Source organism: Bidens hawaiensis, unplaced genomic scaffold (assembly GCF_021521415.1).
Source record: "Bidens hawaiensis isolate Kalapana, Puna unplaced genomic scaffold, B.hawaiensis_p1.1 tig00019661_1, whole genome shotgun sequence".
NCBI lineage: Eukaryota > Viridiplantae > Streptophyta > Magnoliopsida > Asterales > Asteraceae > Bidens > Bidens hawaiensis.
The window spans coordinates 405,973-428,758 of NW_027492983.1; the positions used below are offsets into that span (position 1 = coordinate 405,973).

The 22,786-nt window shown below is 34.9% G+C and overlaps 1 protein-coding gene and 1 pseudogene across 2 annotated transcripts; both read right to left on the minus strand.

The window, feature by feature from the left end:
- Nucleotides 1–3,455: 3,455 nt before the first annotated feature.
- On the minus strand, nucleotides 3,456–11,605 carry LOC143558877 (histone-lysine N-methyltransferase ATX4-like; annotated as a pseudogene). Its single transcript, XR_013139823.1, has 22 exons — nucleotides 10,416–11,605; nucleotides 10,247–10,302; nucleotides 9,737–10,156; nucleotides 9,581–9,649; nucleotides 9,423–9,491; nucleotides 9,248–9,339; nucleotides 8,650–8,742; nucleotides 8,400–8,535; nucleotides 8,209–8,314; nucleotides 7,818–7,917; nucleotides 7,605–7,729; nucleotides 7,380–7,525; nucleotides 6,283–6,387; nucleotides 6,098–6,162; nucleotides 5,792–6,005; nucleotides 5,614–5,700; nucleotides 5,446–5,502; nucleotides 5,041–5,130; nucleotides 4,830–4,916; nucleotides 4,668–4,742; nucleotides 3,887–3,987; nucleotides 3,456–3,801 (listed from the first exon to the last, which is right to left on the minus strand). The product of XR_013139823.1 is annotated as a histone-lysine N-methyltransferase ATX4-like (transcript).
- Nucleotides 11,606–15,551: 3,946 nt separating this feature from the next.
- Nucleotides 15,552–20,998, minus strand: LOC143558878 (splicing factor SF3a60 homolog). Its single transcript, XM_077047631.1, has 13 exons — nucleotides 20,773–20,998; nucleotides 19,105–19,218; nucleotides 18,923–19,027; nucleotides 18,571–18,749; nucleotides 18,238–18,334; nucleotides 17,254–17,421; nucleotides 17,075–17,146; nucleotides 16,846–16,995; nucleotides 16,685–16,762; nucleotides 16,476–16,601; nucleotides 16,249–16,395; nucleotides 15,976–16,144; nucleotides 15,552–15,716 (listed from the first exon to the last, which is right to left on the minus strand). The coding sequence occupies exons 1-12, from the start codon at nucleotides 20,944–20,946 to the stop codon at nucleotides 15,998–16,000; spliced, it is 1,557 nt and encodes a 518-aa protein (XP_076903746.1). The 5' UTR covers nucleotides 20,947–20,998; the 3' UTR covers nucleotides 15,552–15,716; nucleotides 15,976–15,997.
- Between the last annotated feature and the right edge of the window lie 1,788 nt (nucleotides 20,999–22,786).

Sequence of the window (22,786 nt, forward strand, 5' to 3'; positions counted from 1 at the left end):
TAATCTGAACAAGCATATAACTTGCAACAATTTTTCATCAAATTTTCAAGCTTCTTAGCATCATACGGAGGTGATAGTACTCAATAATGTTAACAAGAAACAGTGATTCCTACGAGATTAAAAGGTTATATAATTAGATCAAGATGGTTATACTAGAAGATAGATACTAGAGTTTGTTTTCTAGTTATGACGGTAAGAATGGTAATGCGTCGATGACAAATGGCAGATGACGGCGGTGGGCAGTCACTTATTGAAAGATGGGTTATGATCACCACCAATAAATGTAATGTAATGTAAAGCATATGTCCTAACTCTTAACACTAGGGCTGCCACTTTTACCCGAAACTCGAAACCCAATCCAGGAAAACCCGCCGAACTAACCTAACACGACAAACCCAAACCCGAGAAAAGACAAACCCGAACCGAAGTAATTCAGGTTGGTTCTTGGGTCTAAATTCTGAGTTTGGGGTCAACCCGAATAAACTTTTAGTTTTATAACCAGATAATAACATGCCCGTATCGAATGTTCTCATTCCACCTATGATGGATATACTATTTACATTTTATTAATGTTTTCGATTTATGACTAAAAGCAACGGTAATCATACATCCTAATCATGGCATATCGAAGACGATTAAATTTGTATTGTTTATTATGACTATACTTTGTAAAATATAGTAGCAAAGGAGACTCTCGGGGTCACAACAGGAAAGTCAAGTGGGCATAAGGAGTCTTGGTGGTGGAATGACGCAGTGCAAGACAAAGATCATCCAAGTAGCAAAGGAGACTCTCGGGGTCACAACAGGAAAGTCAAGTGGGCATAAGGAGTCTTGGTGGTGGAATGACGCAGTGCAAGACAAGATAAGGGACAAACAAGGATGTTTTAGGGAGCTAATGAGGTGCACGAATGAGGAGGAGCGAGTGGATTTGAGGGACAACTACAAAACGGCCAAGATAGAGGCAAAGAAGGCAGTGGCGGAAGCAAAGAAGGCGGCCTTTAAACGGATGTATGAAAGTCTAGAAACAAAAGAGGGGGAACATGCTATGTTTAAGATTGCCAAAGCCAGGGAGCGTAGAAGGCAAGATCTAGGACCGGTGAAGTTCATAAAGGATACAGATGGGCATGTACTGGTCAAGGAGCAGGACATCAAGCTAAGATGGCAAACCTACTTCCACAATCTTTTTAACAATGGGAGAGCTTACCAAGAAGAACATGACAACACAAACTTTCATCGACAACAATCGAATAACTGCTACTGCCGACGGATCACACGAGAAGAGGTGAAGGACGCACTTAAGAGGATGGGAAGGTCTAAGGTGGTGGGCCCAGACAACATACCCATCGAGGTGTGGAAGTGTCTGGGGGAGGAAGGAGTCATGTGGTTAACTACTTTGTTCAATAGTATTCTCAAATCAGGTAAGATGCCAGACCAGTGGAGGAGCAGCGTTGTAGTTCCTATCTATAAGAACAAAGGAGACGCCCAATGTTGTGGTAACTACCGAGGAATCAAACTACTAAGTCATACTATGAAGCTATGGGAAAGAGTGATTGAGGTTAGACTTAGACGAGAAACTCAGGTTACGGTCAATCAATTTGGCTTCATGCCGGGGCGTTCCACCACAGAGGCAATACACCTTATAAGAAGATTAATGGAAAAGTATAGGGAGAAGAAGCGTGATCTACATATGGTGTTTATTGACCTAGAAAAGGCCTACGACAGTGTGCCACGACAGGTGCTCTGGGAGTGCTTGGAGGGTAGAAGAGTGCCCAGGAAATACATAGAGATAATTATGGATATGTATACCAGGAGTGAAACAAGTGTCCGTGCGCCAGTGGGGGATACTGATTTCTTTCCTGTAGAGGTAGGTCTTCACCAGGGGTCAGCGTTGAGCCCGTTTCTTTTTGCAGTAGTCTTGGATGAGTTGTCAAAGTCGATTCAGGGGACTCTCCCGTGGTGCATGATGTTCGCAGACGATATTGTGTTACTTGCTGAGAAAAAACAAGATCTAAACATGAGGCTTGAGGAGTGGCGAACAACCTTAGAGACAAAAGGTTTAAAGATTAGCCGATCTAAGACGGAGTACCTACACTGTGATTTTGGTGAGATAAACGACAGTGAAGACGCACACATCACAATTGAAGGGCAGGTGGTCCCGCAGGTAACGAAGTTCAAGTATTTAGGATCATTTGTACAGAGCGATGGGGAATTAGACAGTGATGTGACCCACCGAGTTCAGGTAGGATGGTGTAGATGGAAAGCAGCCACAGGTATATTATGCGACAAGAGTTTCCCGACTAATCTGAAGGGAAAATTCTATAGGGTGGCAGTTAGACCTGCAATGCTATATGGAACAGATTGTTGGGCCATCAAGAAGGCACAAGTGCGGAAGATGGAGGTAGCAGAAATGAGAATGCTACGTTGGATGTGTGGGCACACAAGGCTAGACAGAATAAGAAACGTTGTGCTTCGCGAGAGATTAGGGGTGGCGAACATAGCAGACAAGATAAGAGAGTGGAGATTGAGATGGTTTGGACATGTAAAGAGAAGACAGACGACGAATCCTGTTAGATCCGTAGAAAACATTACTATAGAGGGGAGGAGGGGTAGAGGACGACCGAAATTGATTTGGGATGAGAGGATTAGGCATGATTTGATAGACCTAAACCTCTCCGAGGACATGGTTGAGGATAGGAATTCGTGGAGAAGTAGAATTAAAGTTAAGGATTTTTAGAGAGAATTGAATACCTTATGGCTTAGACTTAACTTATTTAGGTCACATACCATAATGGTATTTCCCTTACATATTTTATTATTATTATTATTAGCTTTATATTGCGGTTAAACTGTGACCTTTTTATTAATATTATTATAATTAGTAGTAGTTTTTTATATAACTGTTAAACTTTGATTTCCTTTTTTTGCTTCATACACATGTTCTTAGAGCCGAGGGTCTCTCTGGAAGCCACCTCTTTATTCCTTTGGATAGAGGTACGGTGTGCCTACATCCCACCCTCCCCAGACCCTACCTATAGCTCTACTGTCGGTGGGATTTTACTGGGTATGATTGATTGATTGATTGATTTTGTAAAATATACTGTTTTTTAGTTTGTTTTACCATGTTATTTTTGTTTTCTTATTTGTTATTTACGTTACGAGCGAGAACATATTAGCTTTTGTTTTAGTGTTGTAGTTTTTTTAATCTTTCTTTGTTTTTTAGGATACTCAAAACCCGATTAACCTAACCCGAAAAAACCAAGAGAGATTTGGGCTGGGTTTCGGGTCTAGAATTTGAACATTGAAACCCGAATAACCCGACCCAAAAAACCCTAAACCCGAAAAACTAACCCGAAGAACACACCTACCTAACACCATCCAGTTCACACATATACCTGAAAGGCTGAAACACAGTCCATTTCAATCCTGTCTAGTTTTTAAACATTTGTAGCTTTAAACTGGATCTTAATCATATAAACTTACCAAATTGGCTTCCCTTTAAAATTCCATAAAAATAAAAACAGACCACCATAGCTATCAATGTGCTCTCTCTCAAACTCCCTACAAAGCCTGCTACCTGCTGGTCTCTACATCTAAAACATATATTATTACCCAAAAAAAAAAGTTTTTAAAAATTACAAGTTAGTTGAAGAGCTCCTCTTCCTTTATGGGAGACACCATTTCTGTACCCTTTTTCCGCTACCGCTACCTCTCTAATTCATAAACTTCCTGCAATTCGGCGCCTTACATAAACATGGGACTTTGCAGTCATCACTCTCATCCAGATCAAACAAGTAATCGTAACTGAAACCACAAAAAAGAAAAAAAACCGCACGAGGGTTGGTTATTGGTTGGTTATAAACGTATAATTCGGTTCTTGGTTACTCACGTTAACTCGTCACCGGTGGTCACGTTGGTTCTTGCGATAAGTACTATTCGGCTTTCATCACCGCCCACACTCATAATCCTTGCATAGCAGTTTGGCATGCACTAGAAACAGAATAAATTATGTCACAAAATGGTGGAGGTGGCACGCAGGGATGTCAACGAGCTGAGCTGCTCGGTAACAACATGAATCGAGCTGAGCTTAAACGATCTCGAGCTTAAGTAGACTCGCGAGGTTAAACAAGCTTTTATTTATATAATTTCTAGTTAATGTATTAATTATATAATTATATATTAAGTTATATACAGATTATAATAAAAACAATTAAATAATAAATACTTATATGTAAGCATTATACTTATATATGTAAACATGATTATAAAAATATATAAATGAAATAAGTAAAAAATTAGATAATCCATAAATAATAAACGAGCCAAGCTCGAGCATAGAAATAACTCATTAGCCAATATCAGGCTTTAGAAAAGAGCTCTAAACGAGCTGAGCACGAGCTCTATTAATGTTAAACAGGCCGAGCTTAGGACAAAATGGGTTCTTGTCAAAACAATAGATCTTTGTACCAGCTCAAATGGGTCAGGTAAGGTTGACCCACTTGGCATGCTTGATCCATTTTATCCATTATTACTAGTTTTAGCCCATTTTAAAAAATATAATTTTACCCATTTGACCCGTTAGAGATAAACATAACCCAAACAGATCAAAATTGCCACAACTAGAAAATACATATTATAATGTGCAGGCAAAAGGGTATTTAGGGACATACAGAGTGGTTAATAAGGCGGGCTACGTTTCCTTTATCTGTCGCATCTACAACAACTTCTTCACTGATTTTAAACAGCTGCAAAAGAACAAAATTTTAGTCAACTCGGTTTTATTATACTTGGTTTAAAGTTATAAAATATATATAAAGATATGAGAAACACACGTAGCAATCTTTTCCTTCTCTTCGATAACGCGCTTCCCTTAAATCAGCAACACTACGCCTCACTTGTTCACCACGGTATTCCAAAACCTAGAAAAATATGAGCGTTAATAAATTTAATCAAAGTAAATGTCTAAAATACCCTTCAATGATGACAAAACCGAAGAAAGCCCAAAACTTTCATAGATTTCACAAATTAACTATTTGCATTTACCATTTCGCCCTCCATGATATTTCGACGTGCAAAAAGACCCCATCCGTGAATTCCCGATTTCCCAAAGCAAACGCGATCATTTTCAGTTCTCTGCATTGCAATTAAAAAAATCTTATAAGCTTGTTTAAAAATGATATATCTATTATATGCATCTATGTGAAATTTTACTATTAACCATTAAACACAATTATAGAAACGAATTTACTTCTAAATGAATAGATTCAGTTTTTGTCTTATTTCTAACGAAGTAACGAGTCGAATGGGTCAATTGATAAAGTTTAGCTAAAAAGAAAAAAAGTCAAACAGGTCAAAAGCCACCCAATATTCTGAAGCCTGTGCAATATACTAAATTGCATTATTTAAAACATGTGTATGTTAAAAAAGGAATATAAATTATAAACTTGCCTGTAAATGACGTAGTCTTTCTCTAAAAGTAGAAAAACTTCGAGGTTCTTGCATCTCCTGTAAAAAGACAATAAATGTGTGAACTTTAAGGTATTTGCTAAAAAAATTAAAGAAAATAGACTAAAAACTTTATTATAATAAATGACAAGGGTATTAAATATTAATTACCCTAAGGCTGTTCAACCGTTGTATTGTGGTTATCGAGTGACGACATGGCCGAGTAACTCGGTGCACAATCAGCCCCTCTCCATTCTTCTACAAACATAAAATCAAAACAAAACGTCGGTCACATTTTTGAAATTCCAAATATAATACAGATGCTACTTTATAATCAAATAATCCCTACCTTGTGTGATCTCCGATGTTCCCGACACCTTGCTGAAGAAAATGGCTCGGTTTCTGTCACAGTTTCGGGGACTGGAGCTTCTAGAAGCTGCGATCTTCTAGACGAAATCAATCTTGAACCGTTTTTGTTATTGTTACTGTTTAGTAGCAAGCTCTTAGCAGAAATCACCCCTCCTGGTGTCTGTATTATGAGGACCGTATCTGGATTCGGAGCCCTGAAAAAACAAACATAAAAAAATAAATAAATCAAAATTTGAAATATTTTTGTAAAAAAAGGTAAAAACTTAGAGGTTTTATGAACAAATACCGGTGATAAGCGCAATAAGACACCATTCTTGTGATCTGCTTCCCGTTCTTTTCCAGGGAATGCAGCTGTGAAAAAAGAATCATTTTTTTTTAAAATTTTCAGGTAAAGAAAGAATGATGTTATTTTTGTTAAAAGAACTAATAATCATGCCATGAAGTGATAAATGGTGAAATAAGGAACGTCACCTCCATTCGATAGCCAGCCCTTGCTGCACATGTTGCATGATAATAAGTGGAACACTTTGAGCACTGTGTGCAAGATCCATGAATTTGCTTACACACAACACATATCTGAAAGAAGACCCATAAATTGCTACCATTGATTAATATGATAATAGTAAAATAAAGAAATTCAACAAGAAAAAGATACAGATTTTAAAACATCCAAGAAAATAAATTGTAGCTCAACGGAAAACTGCAACGTTTATTTTAAATTGAAATTATTTATTTATCCATTATTGTTGTAAAAAAAATGGTGAATACTAAATTATGCGTAACATAATATAAGGAAAACAAAGACAAGTTGAAATTGTCATGCCATAGCACACGCCCGCCCGCGCACAACACACATTGCGTAGCATCAAGAAAAGGGAATATTGTGGACCAAATCAATATCACAATTTCAAATTTCTGTAAAAGTAAAAATTGAAAAAGCATTGAAACTTTTGATCCACAGCAATCCCTTTTCCGGTCATTACTCGAGTCGGTGTTGCATTTGACTAATAAAACAAGTTCCCGAAAACATGTCAAGTCAAACATCACAATTTTATTAAAATTGGGGGAGTAATTGTTCTTTCTTTCTCTGTATATTAAAAACAGAGTTAAATACTCGGATGCTCCCAGTGGTATATATGTTTGATCACCACTTTTCCAAAATTACAAGAACGATCCCCAACTTGTTGCCGTCAAAACTAGTGCTCCCCAGCGTGGATGGCCGTTAAAATTTCTAGTTAAGTGGGTGTAAAATTACTATTATACCCTTAATTGAAAAAATAAATAACTATTAAAATAAGCTATTGGGGACTTCCACTTGATTTCATTTATTGTTTTATGTATTTATTTTTATAATAGTAAGAGTATTTTAGTCCTTTCACACACGCTTAACCAAAAATACTAACGCCCCATCCATTCCAAGAAGCATCCGTGCTACGATTTGGAAAATCTGGGTATACTCCAGGGAGCATCCGAGTAATTAGCTTTAAAAAAAATAGGTCACAATTTTATTGAAATGGAGTATTGATTCTTTCTTCCGTTGTATAACAATATTAAAAAAATATTTTTACCTTTACAAATGAGTTTGATGGGATACTTAAAATTCCAAGCGCAGGCTCCATTTTCTCATCACTTGCAAAACAAACTTCAGGTCTAAACCAAGCACAGGTAACATGAACCCACAGGGGCGCCACGTCAGTGGGCTTCAAAGCACCCCCTAAACCCAAACAAATCACATTTTAATACTCAAAACTAAAAATTACCAACAAATATAAACTAATGTGTAATATTCATGCCTTTTACAGGACAGAGGCAGCACTCTCGTTCAATATCCGGTGTCTCACATGACCGACAAACCCAAGAAGTAAAATCTTGAACATTTCTCGCACCATAGCATTCTTGGTGCACGGCTATTTGACACCTGTCAAGATACATTGAATTATTTTTTTAATGATATTCAAGTGGGCCCACGAGGTGAAAATGCTAAATTATTAAATGAATAGGATGACCTTATGCATATGATGATTTTGTTATAGTCCCAGTCTTCAATCCAACGACATACAGCACAACGTTCGGTCGTCCACTTGGCATATACTGGCTTGTATTTTTCTATTAAATTAAAAAAAAACATATCAGAATATATGTAGTCCCAATTTTATATATAAATATTGTTTAAATCATTTAGATGATTATACACGTTTTAAATACAGTTTGGGCAAAAGTCCTACCTGCATGTTATAAAATTATTTTTTCTTATTTTACTCATTTAACCAGTTAAGAAATAAACCATAACTGAATCAACCCATTTGTAAGTCAACGGGTCAAAGTTTTCACCCGTGAGAAGCATAAATGTCTTTTAAATTCAAACCCACATCATGGAAACTGGAAACCATAGCATACCTTGTAGAAAACTAAGCAATTTTTGCTTTCGTGCTTTTAACGAAGGGCGTTTTAGAGAATTCGCAGACACAACAGCACGAGCATGATACTCAGCTACCTGCAGCATCTGCAAAATACCATTTTTTGGACACTTTTATCAAAACCTGCATAATAATCCATACACTAAGAAATATTCAGTTTCGTGTACGAACCCATTGTTCTAGTGGCAACATCGAACCCTTCACTTTGACACTTGTTTTCCAATTTTTCATTTTTGACCCTGTATGTTTCTCCCATTCACTAAGTGCCACCTTTTGAGTCCCGCAAGATCCACACTTGCACACAACCCTTAAAAAATTTTAAAACAAACTTCAGAATCAAAATTTATTAAACTTTTCTTTTAAATAAAGAATGACAAGATTCATCTTTCGTCTAAAAGAATATATATTTTTATATGCTTACAAATGCAGGCTCGGATAATATATCCCTTCCACCCCTGTGCAAACAACCGTCACCTTATCGGGCAACACCATTGACTCCTGCTTTTTATTATGTCTGAAACATAAAACTTGCCATTATTAACATTATCCTATTTATAGATTTGTTTCATTATTAAAATAATATCATTATCTGTTAACTATATAAAAGTGCCCTGCTTGCGGTGCGCGCATATAATGTATATATGTGTGAACCCTCGGGTGGGCAAAAGTAAAATTGCACTAATTTTGACGTTATTTTACTAATTTTGTGAAAATAACGTTAAAAGTGATGGAAGGTTAATCAGGCATCATGTGGTGGCGTTGATAGCCGAAAGACAAGGGTACATGCACCAATCAGCCGGCGTCCCGATGATTGAGTGCTATGTGCCTTATGTAATATGTCCAAGGCTTGATGCAAAACTACTATCGAGCCGGGGGTCTCACCGGAAGCAGCCTCTCTATCCCCATGGGGTAGAGGTAAGGCTGTCTACATCTTACCCTCCTCAGACCCTACCATGCTTTGCTATTGGTGGGATATACTGAGTACGATGATGATGATGATGTTAACTATATATAAGTACCTATTTTTAGGCTGGTAAGTTTCTGAATCCGATAACTCAAAATTAAACTTCGTCTTGCAATCCGGGCAGTAGTAATCGCTCGTCCCAAGATTCTACAAATGAATTCGACTTATAAAACCGTAACAAATGTCATAAACACAAACAAAAAAAATCAAAATTCAAAAGTAAATAGAACCTTGAAACGATGACCGGATATTTTATCACATTCTGCATGAACCCACACTTTACACCCATCGCAACGCACCTGATATAAACACAACCGTCCAAAATTAGTTAAAATTAGTTCTTAAATGAAAATTACTAAAAATAGAAAGTTTCACGTAGCTTTCTCACCCAACTAACAGTTTCTGCACGATTCCATATTTTTTTGCATATGCCACACACATGTTTTAATTTTGTCGACTGCAATACACAAGCATATCATCATCACCAAATATATAACTAAAGTCAAGAAAGTCAACACTATAAAACCAGGCGTATTACACGAACCCTAGCACATGAATTACAGAGAAGACGGTTATTAGAAGATGTATCATTCATTTTCCGCAACATTCTAAGTGAGATGGTTGACCCGCAGCCTTCACATGACTGTGTGTGTCGCCTTTTAATTATTGCCTACAAAAAAAAACACAAATTACTTTAAACTTTAAAGAGCTTAAAACTTTCAAACATGTGAGTCACAACTGATCCAAACTTGCCTGTTTCTTAGCATGTTCATGTTCTGGATTTGATCCTCGGGTCTCGTAATTCCCTTTAGAAATAGAATCAAGATAATCCAAATTACCAGCTGCTGCGTTAATTTCAACCATTAACATTTCTGTAAACCCGTGTTCGGCTAGAAACGCTTCCTCTATTGCTGACCGAAGAACACTCGGTTCACTATCGTTTAAGTCGGTTTGACCCTGAAACCTGTAAAGCGAAAACAAAAAAATTATCATCATCATTACCATATTGATTTTGTTTTTTCAAATTTAAAGCATATAGAGAATTACAACAAACCTGTCAACATTTTCCACAAATGAATATATCATCCCACTTTTAATCCACGCATAATCCTAAACAAACAACAAACAAGCGTATACAGTAAAATATCGGCATATCATAACATTGTGATTGCATCAATATATATATTATAAATTATTCCAAATAAAAAGTATAACTAACTTACCCTTTGTGTACCATTTCCAGAATATCCAAAAAACATGACACAATAAGCACCACCAACCCGAAAACCAAGAACCTGTTGTGGAGCATGAATTTCCGGGTCAAGTACGATGGCGGGCCAAGCTGGATAATGCTTCCCGGATTTGGCCCATACGATATCACCTGGTGAAAACTCATCCAGTTCTTTAACTTTCTCACTCGGTTTCGTAACCCCTTCTCTTTTCCCCCTAACCAAAATTGCATTAACATTAACATCATCATCCGTATCATCATCCGTATCATCATCTTCTTCAGCAAACCTTGAATACTTCCTCGTCTCAAAACTCGGGTACTCATACTCCTCATCCTCAAACTCCTCATATTTCGATAAAGATTTACGATACTTGAACCCAACTTTAACCCCATTCTGCTTCTTGGGCTGCACATGATTCTGAGCCTTTGAAATCCTTAAACTCGATCTCGGAGCAAACTCCGGGTCAAACCTCGCATCTTGATCAATACCAACATCAAGTTTCGATTTTTCCTTCTTCCAATTATCAAGAACCGAATCGTTAAACCGAGACGGAAGTACCTGCACACGCCCTCGAGACGTCCTCACTAAAGGTGGCCGTGGCCGCGGCCGTGACCGGACCGAATCAATATTAATAACATTACCATTACTAATATCATTACTAATATTATTATTATTATTACTCCTATCACTAACATTATTATTACTATCTTCTTCTTCAGGTTTTGACCTATTCGGGTTCGAGTCAACGATGACCACGGCACCCGTTTCGCTACAAAACCCGGGGATTACACCGGCGGCAAAGTGAAACCCCAATTCACTCAAAGTAATCATCCCAGCAGCAACTTCACCGAGCAGATGCAGAGGGTAAAACCCACGGCTGCCGTTATTATTATTATTATTATTACTATTATTATTATTATTATTAATATTATTATTACTCCTTCGTTTTTTCCGGCGAGTCGACTCGTCGTCATCGGACTCAGTAACCCGACACCGCTTCAAACTCGGCATTGCCGATTTCAACTTCCGCTTGATTATCATCCCGAAACCCTAATTTCGGAAAACCTAATTGGGAAATTGAGGAGTCAAACAGCTTTAAATCGAAATGGGTGTTGGATTAATCGATCGAATGGTCGGAAAGCAACAATCTTGGAAAAAAATTTGAAGGAATTTGGTGTTAATTTGATTGAATTTGACGAAATCGAAGAAATTGGGGGATCTTGTATTGTATTGTATTGTTTTTCTCTCTCTGCTTCTGGAAGAACTGATGAAGAGATTAAAATAAGAAGAAGATGAGTTGTTTAATTTATTAAGAATTAAGAAAGATTAGAAACAAATACAATCTTTATTTGTATTGGGTTTCCTGAGATTATATAATAGGAAGGAAGAATTATTTACTGTAAATATATATGTATAATATATATATTATCTTTTTGAACATATAGATACAATGTGGTGTATGTATAGATTTAGATAGACTGAAAGATCCAACAGGTGAGAGAAAGTGAGTTTATTTAGCTAACTTGAGCCGGATTGGGTTGAAGCTCATTAACAAAGCCCATTGTCAACTAAAGTTTATGACTTTTTGTTGTTCAAGATCAAGATTCAAGAAACATGAAAAGATTTGATTTTTTTTATGTGGTTTTTGTGAAGATTTGTGTAAAAGAAGTGGATTTTGATGGGTTTGTAATGGGTTCACTTTTTGTTGAAGATCAAGAATGATGAAAAGATTTGATTTTTTTTTGGGTGTGTTTTTGTAAAGATTTATATTGTAACAGGTGGATTTTGATGAGTTTGAAATGGGTTTTCTTGGGTTTTTGTTGTTCAAGAACAAGGATGATGAAAAATTTTGATTTTTATTATGTAGCTTTTGTAAAGATTGACGTTATAGCAGGTGGATTTTGATGAGTTTGAAATGGGTTTTGTTAGGTTTTTGTTGTTCAAGAACAAGAATGATGAAAAGATTTGATTTTTATTGTGTAAAGATTTGTATAAAGAGGTGAGTTTTGATAAATCTTGTTACTTGGTTAGATTGTTTGTTCACTTTATTAAATTTTCAAGAATCTTTTTAGCCTTCGTACGTTATTATCCCGCCAAGCTATGTTACAGAGTTTTATTTTCAATTTAAACCAATAATTCAATAATGTTTATTTATTTTTATAAAAAAAACATTTTCAACTCCAACTCTTTGACTTTCTGTTGTAAACGTCTTCAAGAACAAGAAAGATGAAAAGATTTGATTTCTTTTTTCTGTAAGGTTTTATATAAAACAGGTGAATTTTGATGTATTTGTAATGTTATGGTTTGGTTGGTTTGATTGGTCACTTTTAACTTATTAAAATTCAAGATTCCCTTTAACCTTCGTACATCATCCCGCTAAAGCTATGTTACAGAGTTAGAGTTTTGTTTTGTGTTCAAGTTGAAGCAATAATTCACTTTTATAGTGTTTTTTTAATTAAATAAAAATAAAATATATAAATATTATGATGGGAAAATTTGGGATTTGGAAATTGGAACATAAAAATAAACAAGGTCAAGTATCAAACACAGTGTTGCCGACTTGCCGGAGGTGACTTGTCAAATGTCGGACGTTTTCTTTTTGCATAAAAATATATTTTTTTTGTTTATGCCAATGTTTTGAAGAACATTTTTAGTTTCTTTTCGGAGTTTTGATGTGAAAATGGTCATCTGACCGTTGCCGGAAGGTCTCGGAAGTTGCTCTGGTTTGGATTAAAATGGAGAATGTTATGCTGGTATATGGTTGGTTGGTCAACAAGATGGGTTGTTGGTTATGTCATAAGGTGTAACTTTTTGAATAGATGGGTCATGGAAAGCTATATATATATATAAGGTGTAACTTTTTGAATAGATGGGTCATGGAAAGCTATATATATATATATATATATATATATATATATATATATAGGCTAAATATAAAATGAAAACCCACTTGAGTTGTGAAAATTCCAGAAACATATTCTCAACAACAACCATATGTTTTTAATTAATGTTTAAATCTTGTGTTCTACAATTAAAGTGAATAAAAAATGTAAATATAAATATAACTTTTTCTCTCACCTGAAAACATATGTAAAAATTAGTAAAAAAATGTTAAAAATAGCAAAACATTTTTTCTGATGTTTCGATGTTTTGTATTAAATGTTACAACATATATTACATGTAACAAAAAAAAAACGATGTTACATAGGGTTTTCACAACTCAAATGGGTTTTCATTTTAACCTTACCTTATATATATATATATTTAAAAGAATAAAGAGCCTGAGAACTGAGAAGCCGACGATGGGAAATTATGAAACCCCAAACCGATATGTAAATGACAGGTGTTGGGTATGAGACTAGGTATTTGATTTGTTTTAAAAAAAATACAAGTTGTTTATGACATTAGATGATACCCAGTCAATTATTGAGAATTAATTAGTTGTAGGGTTATTAATCGAGTCAACTCGTTCGGGTTTTGGTTAATAGGGTCGGGTTAGACGGGTTTAAAAAAAACTCACTCGCAACCCGACCCTATAAAGGTTCGGGTTTGTCGGATTGATCGAGTTCCAAGATTTATGATTCAAATTCATCATCAAAGAACTATTTACTTTTTGTGATTGCAATATCGATTGTTTGCATGCACAAATTCTTTTATATAATAACTAATTATATACCTTTTGTAACTAGATTTATATTTTGTTTTAAGATTTAGTATGTAGCATAATTCTTTTAGGTACATGAAAAACAAACGAAGTATTACAAAGACAGCCCCAATTATTTTCAATACATTTTTATAACTATATAAATAAAGCCCTTATTTTATTTAATAATTTTAACTTCTAATTATAAACATATACAATATGAAATTATTAGTTAATTACATTATTGTATCATTATAATGTATTTCGGGTTAACCCGAAAATCTTTTTTACAAAAATAAACCCGAAACCCAACCCTAATTATAATTCGGGTTGTCGGGTTAACCCAATTACCCTATTAAGAATTTTTTTTGACCCTACTTAACCCGACCCTAATTAGCTCATTTGGGTTCGGGTTGGGTCAGGTTAATCAGGTTCAAATATTTTAGACACCCATATATAGTTGTAATAAAATCCAATATGCTAACACATTTATGTAGTTAGATATTTTATATTTCAAGTTGGTTAAGTGACTTTAAAATCGTTAGTAGGTGTTCAATGGTTTACTTTTAACCAAATAAGACCTTAAACATGCATACCAACAAACCTAAGGAGTGTTGACTGTTGAGTAGTGCGTATCCAACATATATGAAACCAAATATGAGATGTAATTTAATAGTCATGTATGAGGGTAAAAAGTGATTTTGTTTGATCTTTCATAAACCGTATATAGGGAAAATATACAAAGAACGGGCCAACCATAAAGCACGGCAATAAACATAAATACATAAAGATATCGAGCCTAACATATATTATTTTAATCGCTCTCAGTTCGAGCAAGAGTTGGACGGATGCGCAGACCGGATTTAAAGTCTTAAAATGTCATGGAAATTTGGTGAAGATATCATACACAAGAAACAAAATAAATCTAAAAATAAGAGAAGATATAGAAAACTAATCACTATTTAGTGAATAAAATTTTTTCTTGTAATATTTTTTCAAGCCAACAATTATTATACCTGATAACAATATAATAAATTTGTTTTATTATTATTATTATTATTGTTGTTGTTATTTTAAAACATATTCCATTTATTTTTTAAGTCCTTAACACTTACAAAAAAGTTGCATAGACTTCACTTGATCAAAACCAAGGTACTTAAAAAAAAACAAAACAAAAAACTGAACTTTGGTTAAAAAAAATAATAAATAAATAAAGTTGGGTTGCAAAATGTTTCCAGTATGAGCCCGCATGAGCGAGCATGAAAATGACCCGCATCAACTGATCAAACCGAGTATAAATCAACTTGTTTTGACAAGTTAGCAGATTCGATCAAGCCTACACATTTTGTCAGGCCTAGATACATCTATTATAGATGATCTATATAAAACAGAACTCATTTACAAAGCTAACCCGACAAAAAAAAAGTTTCATTCAGATGTTGGATCCATAAAGAAACTCGGATAATAGATTGTGTTGTAGCGATAGGTTGCCGAAGATGAATTTAAGCACTTAACAAAGCCAACCAACTAATTTGCATCGATGCCCTGAACATTACAATACTAGTACAACCAAGTACAAAGCCGTAAGTAGATTAACGAATCAACCAAAAATAACTTGCTTCCTGCTTGTGATTTCACGCAGAATGCCCCTGTCAGCAAACGATATCAACATATCATTAACAAATATTATAATCAGTGTGTCAAATATGATTAATTGGTCAGCAAGTCAAAACAGTATATTTTGGTACTGTTCAGATCGTGTTGACCCAAAACGCTCTGTCAAAAACTTAAATGTTTTATAATCAGTGTCAAATATGATTACAAATATAATATTACTTCAATCATAATCTAATTATTTTCAACATAATGAAGTCATTACGTTTAATGTGTTCAAATGATAAAACTTACTTGCAGTAACCGACAGCATCTCTCATATCAAGCCTTGGCGTTGAAGATCAGTGTACGTCTTTTTGTTGTAAATATTACCCTCTCGGTCTTCATACTCTTCCTCTAAATCCGGACGCCACTTGTTCACCCCTTGCTTCTCTTTAATTCTCTCCCATAGTTGTTGGGCTTCCTGTGAGTAGTTAAACATAATTATAACATTAATAACTACAATACGTAACGCCACAAATGAAAATAATATTATTAAGAGGTTATATATAAACAAGACATTATTACCTCAATCGATGTAATTTCATTGAAGTTTTTGGTATTTGGAATACCAAGGCGACGCATGCCATACTGATGCCGAAACTCCTTGAAATGACGCTCGTAAGCTCTTCGTCCCCAGTAACTATAATTTCCACATATCTCACATTTGAACTCCTGAAAAATAATTATTTGCATGAATAATTGATCAATTTTATATGAAAAAAAACATGTTGCCGTAATAAAATATACATTACCTGACCAAGACCATGAAGCTTATAGAGCCAGTATGGTATAGGCTTTCCATCCCAACCCATTGGCAACTTCAAAGGATTATATATTTGCTGGTCTTCATCATCACTCTCGATATCAGGTACTTCCTCCTAAAATTAAAAAAATAATTAATAATGTGTATTTTAATATGCTTTATAACTTTGTCACATATAATGATTAAAACCAAACTTACATCCTCCCTTTCAGCGTCTATTTCCTCGTATATCTGAGCTTGTTTCTTCTCAACATTTTCTTTTGTTCGCATTATTTTCTGCACAAAAAAACACAGGGTCACTTTCACCCTGAAAGATTCATGATAGAAATATATAGAAAATCTTTTTTTAACAAATTTACCTCTGACAAAATCTCGCAAAGCTTCTCTATCTTGACCTCCATGAGGGCAATCTGTTTTAACTCATCATCTTGATCTTTAGCACCATTCTGTTCGGGCCTTCGTGCACCTTTTGCAAAATGCTTTTTGTCCAACTTTTCAAGGGGAGTATGCTGCAGGGGCCAGAAAAAGAAATATGAGATTTGTTTCAAACACGTGACAGTAAATATAAAAGGGAAAATATATAGATACCTTTGTAAGGAAAAGCCTTTCTGCACGTTGTTGAACAGTACCTCCTGTTTTTAAGCCCAGTGCACCCAATGCCTACAAAGCAAGGAGATGGTAAATTAGTTGAACTTAGCAAGGCATTGACACGCCTTTATGAACATTTTTAACAAATGATAAAACAGAATTAGGTATCATGCACTTACTTCCTTTAACATCTCAGGACTAACTGCAGCGACCAGTTCATCGACTGTATTATAATTATCTAGATCAATTGGTGTGCTTTGTTCAGATGTGTGTCCATTTTCTTGAGGCTCGTCCTTCCAACCATCTATTTTGCCATTAGCCCATTGCTCTTCAAACTCTGCAGTCACCTGTTTTCAAATCGATAAATCAGATACGGATCGTGAACAATTTAAAAATAGTTTCTGCATTTTTCTGTTCTCACTAATTATTAGATGCACATAACTCCATTAAAAACAAATAACAAACTCGCTATCTTACTGTTTTTATTAGCCCCTTATAAAGGTTAAAAGTGACTGATGAAACCAAAATTGTTCTAAGTCCTATTTCTCAAAATTGCATTTAGATCAGGTTATCATGGGATTGGGTTGAAACATGTCATTATAAGGTGGGTTGAGTCAGGTGGGTTTGGCTTGAGCTGCATACATTTCTTTGTTCATTTTTAGATTTCTTGTACATACTACATACTAACATGAAAATAATCAAAATATTGATTACAAAAACAATACTAAAATATTAATACAATTGTAAGCTAAATCTTTGAATAGAAACAATTAAAAGGTTGTATGCATTAAAAATTATACTTTGGGATACTTCAGCTTATTTGGCCCACTAGACCCATTGGCCCATTCGTTTTTAGCTAAAATTCTTTTAATTTTGAGCAAACATAACCCAAACCAACACATTCAGAAGGTGAGTGGGCAAACTGAAGACAAATTACTAAAACTTGTTTTTCAAAATTAAAGTTCAACAAAGCTAATACTGAATGTTCTATAGAACATAGTAGTATCTTAAATGCAATGCTAAAAAACACTAAAAAAGCAGAGCTGAATAGTAACTTTCAGATATGGACTGATCAAAAATTACCACTAAGGGCCAGCTCCATATTCAAAGTATTAAATAATTAAGAGAAGAAAAAGAGACACAAAAGAGTTACATTCAAGTACCTTTGAGAATAATCTATCAAGATCTTGCAGGGGCTCTGTGCGCTCAAGAAAATACACTAGATATTCTGTCATTTTGCTCAAATACTCTTTGTACTGCCTGGAAAAACAAAAGAAAGTCAGGAATAAACGATTATAAACACTAATAGGTTTATAAGTTAAGCCTCTAATCTTTAAAAAATCATTAAACAGAGTATAGAACTACTAAGGTTATGTGTAGCATGTAAGATGATGAATACACATAGAGCTAAAATGAGGATAAAGAATACATGGTAAGCTTGGATAAAGATAATGCATATAAATGCAAATACAGGAATAGTCAGAATTAATTATTACCCTGTGATTTTCAGTTTTCGAGGAATAAGGTGTGGTTGTGAAAACACTTCAAGATAAGCAGTGTAATCAATTTGCTTATCACTTTCTTTGCCAGGTTTCTTATCAGTTGGTTTGCCAAACTTAGAATTGATGTAAACATTGTACAATTCATGCAAATCTAGATACCGCCCATACGCTTCCTGTAAATAACCAACAAAAAAGAACTCTTGTTTAAAATGCAAAAGTCATCTATGCAACAGTAAAGATAAAATTAATAACCAAAACATGTATCATGCAGTTCTGAGCATGTATTAGAAAGCAAGTATAGAGAGTTGATATATAAACAATTAAACATATAGATTGACTGACTAACCTCTCCACTGAACTCAATTTGTGGTTCTTCTTCAAGTAGTTGCTCAAAATCATCGGTGGTGTCAAGAACTCGTGCTGATGGATGCCGCCTATGATACTCCCGAGTCTGTATAAACATAATGTATTAAGATTATGCAATAACAACATTACAGAACAAGAACCAACCATTAATGAAAATCTCACCTCTTTCAATCTGTCATAGAATGCACTGAAAACATTAGTCCCTGTTGCAGTTTGTCCACCAAGGGCTGCAATTTCATCCTTCCTTGCATTATCTTTATCTTCATATATTTCAACCTAACAGAAACACATCAAACAAAAGCACTATTAAAATAACCCTAATTAATTCTAGGGGTGTAAACAAGCTGAGCCGCTTGTGAGCAACCCAAGATCGACTCGTTAAAAACTCAAATCAACCCGTGCTTCACATATCAAGCTCGATCTCACGAGCCTAAACGAGAATCTTATTTATAAAATGTATTTTTAATATACATAATAAACAAGCTGAGCTCAAGCTTGACAAACTACTCACAAGACGAGCTCGAGCTGTTGAGTAAACGGACCAAGCATTTGCCGAACTGTTCAGCAGGAAGTTCGTTTATGTTTGTTCGTTTAATAGCTGAATGAACATGAATTTCGTACGATTAACTAAATGAATGAACACAAACATAGGCCATGCTTGTTCAATGATGTTCATGAACATTCGATAATGTGTTTGTTGTTTACTCATTAAAGGTTTTTAATACTTTTTAGTGACTTCTCTAATCTTATCACATAGATTTAAGCAGAAATATTAACACACTTACACAAACATCTTAGCTGGACCAAACGGTTGACACTCATTCTCGATTAGCCAAATCAAATAAAACATTGTTTGTGTTCGTTTGTTCGCTTTCATGAACCGTTCTCAAACAAGTTCGTTTCCTTAATGAACAACATGAACAAGGCCTTGTTCGGTTAGGTTCGTTTACAACCCTTGTTGGAGATAATTCCCGATTGGTGAGTTGTGCCGAATAATCTCGGTGTTTAATTCGTGTTCTATTAATCAATTGCCAATTTTCTAGTTAATTCTACTAATTTGCCCTAGTGCCATTCAAAATAACTCGCGGCCCGTAGCTCGACTTGTAGCTCACTCAATAAAAGCTCAAATAAATCTAGCTAAAAAAAATTATTTCAAACGACCTGAGCCAGCTATCTCAGCTCGTGGCTTGATTTTAAGCTCGTTTGGTTTCGAGCTCGAGCCGAGCTGCCTTGTTTAATTTTGAGTTCAAGCTCAAACTCAGGCCGGCTCAACTCGTTTACAGCCCTAATTTGCCCTAGAAAACAATAAAAACCCGTTCAATCTCAAACTACACAAATGTCTTATCAAACTCGTAACATACTGCATACATAACAATCAAATATCCGACTCGCAAACCTAAACGAGCTCTTTATTCATATAGTTTAAATTTAATATAATATTTTTATATAATAACAATAAGTATATATAAACATATGATAAAAATTAATAAATATAATTAATTAAATAATATATAAAAATTATAATTATCAACATATACATAAAAATAATTAAATAATCCTTACATAATAAACGAGCTGAGCTCGAGCTTTGACAAACTGCTCACGAGCCAAGCTCTAGCTTTAGAAATACAAATCTAAACGAGTCGACTCGGCTCAGCTCGTTTGCACTCCTAATTAAGTAAACTCCTAATTAACTCGATTAATTTGCCCTAGAAAACAACAACCGTGTTGAATCTCAACCTAAACCTACAAATTACACTAATGTCTTATCAAACTCGTAACATATTGCATACATAACAATCAAATATCATAACAGAAACATATAATTACCAGCTTATGAGTAGTGGACGTGATTTGGTCGATCATATGGCGCACACGGTGACTCTGAGCCAGACGGTCCTTGTTCGTAGCCGGTTCGTTCTGCAGGTCCTTGACGATGAGCCGCTCGAGCCGCTCGACGTCTTCGTGAGCCGCTCGAGTGAGCTCTAACAGCGTTGAAGACATGGCTTAATTCAGTCTGATTGAATTGAATTGAATCGAATCTAGGGTTTTCGATAACAAGGAGGTTTTAGAATTCGGGTAACGAATGGGTTTGGAAATGAGTTTATGGGGCGCGATTTGACCCGGCCACATATTATTGTTTTTGTTCAACGGTGATGGCCATTCGGGCTTAGTGGGGGTTGACGGCTTGGTTTTCACGGTTTTTGGGTTAAACTAAACGGTTTTAAATTTTTATAAACAAAACCACACCAACGATTTGGTCTGGTTTGGTTTTACGGTTTAAGCTTGTTGGGTTTTTATATTAGATATCCCAATTAATGTATGATACGTATATTTATAGTAAAACTGTCAAGAATATGTAAAATTTTAGAAGTATAAATGCAAGTCAGCAAAATAAACAAAATACAAATTTAGCCACAAAGTTTGTCTAGTAAAATGTTTGTGTGCATTTGCTATTTAATCATTTTCTTAACTGTTAGTATTTACTATTTAATAATATTAATATACATTGGGCGGTTTCATGGTTTCAAACCGAACCGTGAACACTCAGTGGCATACCTCATACGAGATTTCAATTGTTCATTGTTAGTTTGATGCTCGAGAATGACGCCAACCTATTCCAGGCTGAAACCGATAACTCGTGGTACCTCCTAACTTGTCTATTCCTAATAGCTCACTGGATCCCTTGAAATGGTAGAAGAATTCTATGTTGAAATGGTAGAAGAATTCTATGTTGAAAGTGCGGTTCGAACTTGTGACCACAAGTTTTTTATATCTTTTAATTAATAGCTTTATTAGTTTCTAGATTTTATTATAATTTATTTTATGTATATTTAAATATTCTAATTATGGTATGATAGATTTATCTTTCTTATATCATCGGGAACTCAGTCAGTATTATTTTAGTTCGTTACGGTATTGGTTCATATTGTTAAAAACTTGTGAGGTTGTTTGTGTATAATTAGTGGAACTTAAGGGTTACCAAATTAAATTAAACAGTAGTTAATTGTGTAGTTAGTTAGAACTTGAGGGTAGAATTTGTAAGTGTTTTGACACATATACACGGTTTTCAAAACTAAGCTTTTAATATATGTTATGATTATAATATAATTTTTTTATCAAAGATGAAGCCGTATTAGCTATTATGAATTTTTCCTATAATAGTACCTTTTATATACTTTTTAATGTACTACAAACATAAAAGACTGTGAGAAAAGTCTTGAAATATAGATAGCCAACAACATGGTGACAATAAAGGTAACGATGATTCGCCTAATCTTCTAACGGAAGCAAATTACCAACAAATGATGGAGAATGCTTATGAAAGAATGATATCGAGATCTTCAAATGAGAAGCTAGTATATTCTTCAACAAAGTTCATTTATAGCCAAATTTCTTTAGGACAGGGAGGAGGTCAACAACTAATACCACAGTATGTTGAAAGTTGATAATCGGGACTTTATCTGTCCGTCCAAGTGCGTAACCTTGCAGTAATTGATTAATTAGGAAAGGGAACGGGAAATTAAAATGAAGAAGCAAGTGGATAGAGGTGTTAAGAGGCAACTAGAGAAAATAATGAGTTCGTCGAAGAAAGTAGTTATTTGGTTAGCAGCGAAAGTTTAGTTCATATAAGGTTGCGGCCATTTTGAATTATGTGGACAAAACCATCAAGAAGAATGTTGTATAAAGAAGGAATGTGTTACAAGTGTGGTAAGACGGGACATTAGCATATTCAATGTTCAAGTCCCGTCAACCTATACTATAATACTATGGAAACGAGACACGTGAGAGAGACAAGTTTTAGGGGGTTATCTTAATAAGCTCCTTTCAGTATGATATGGTT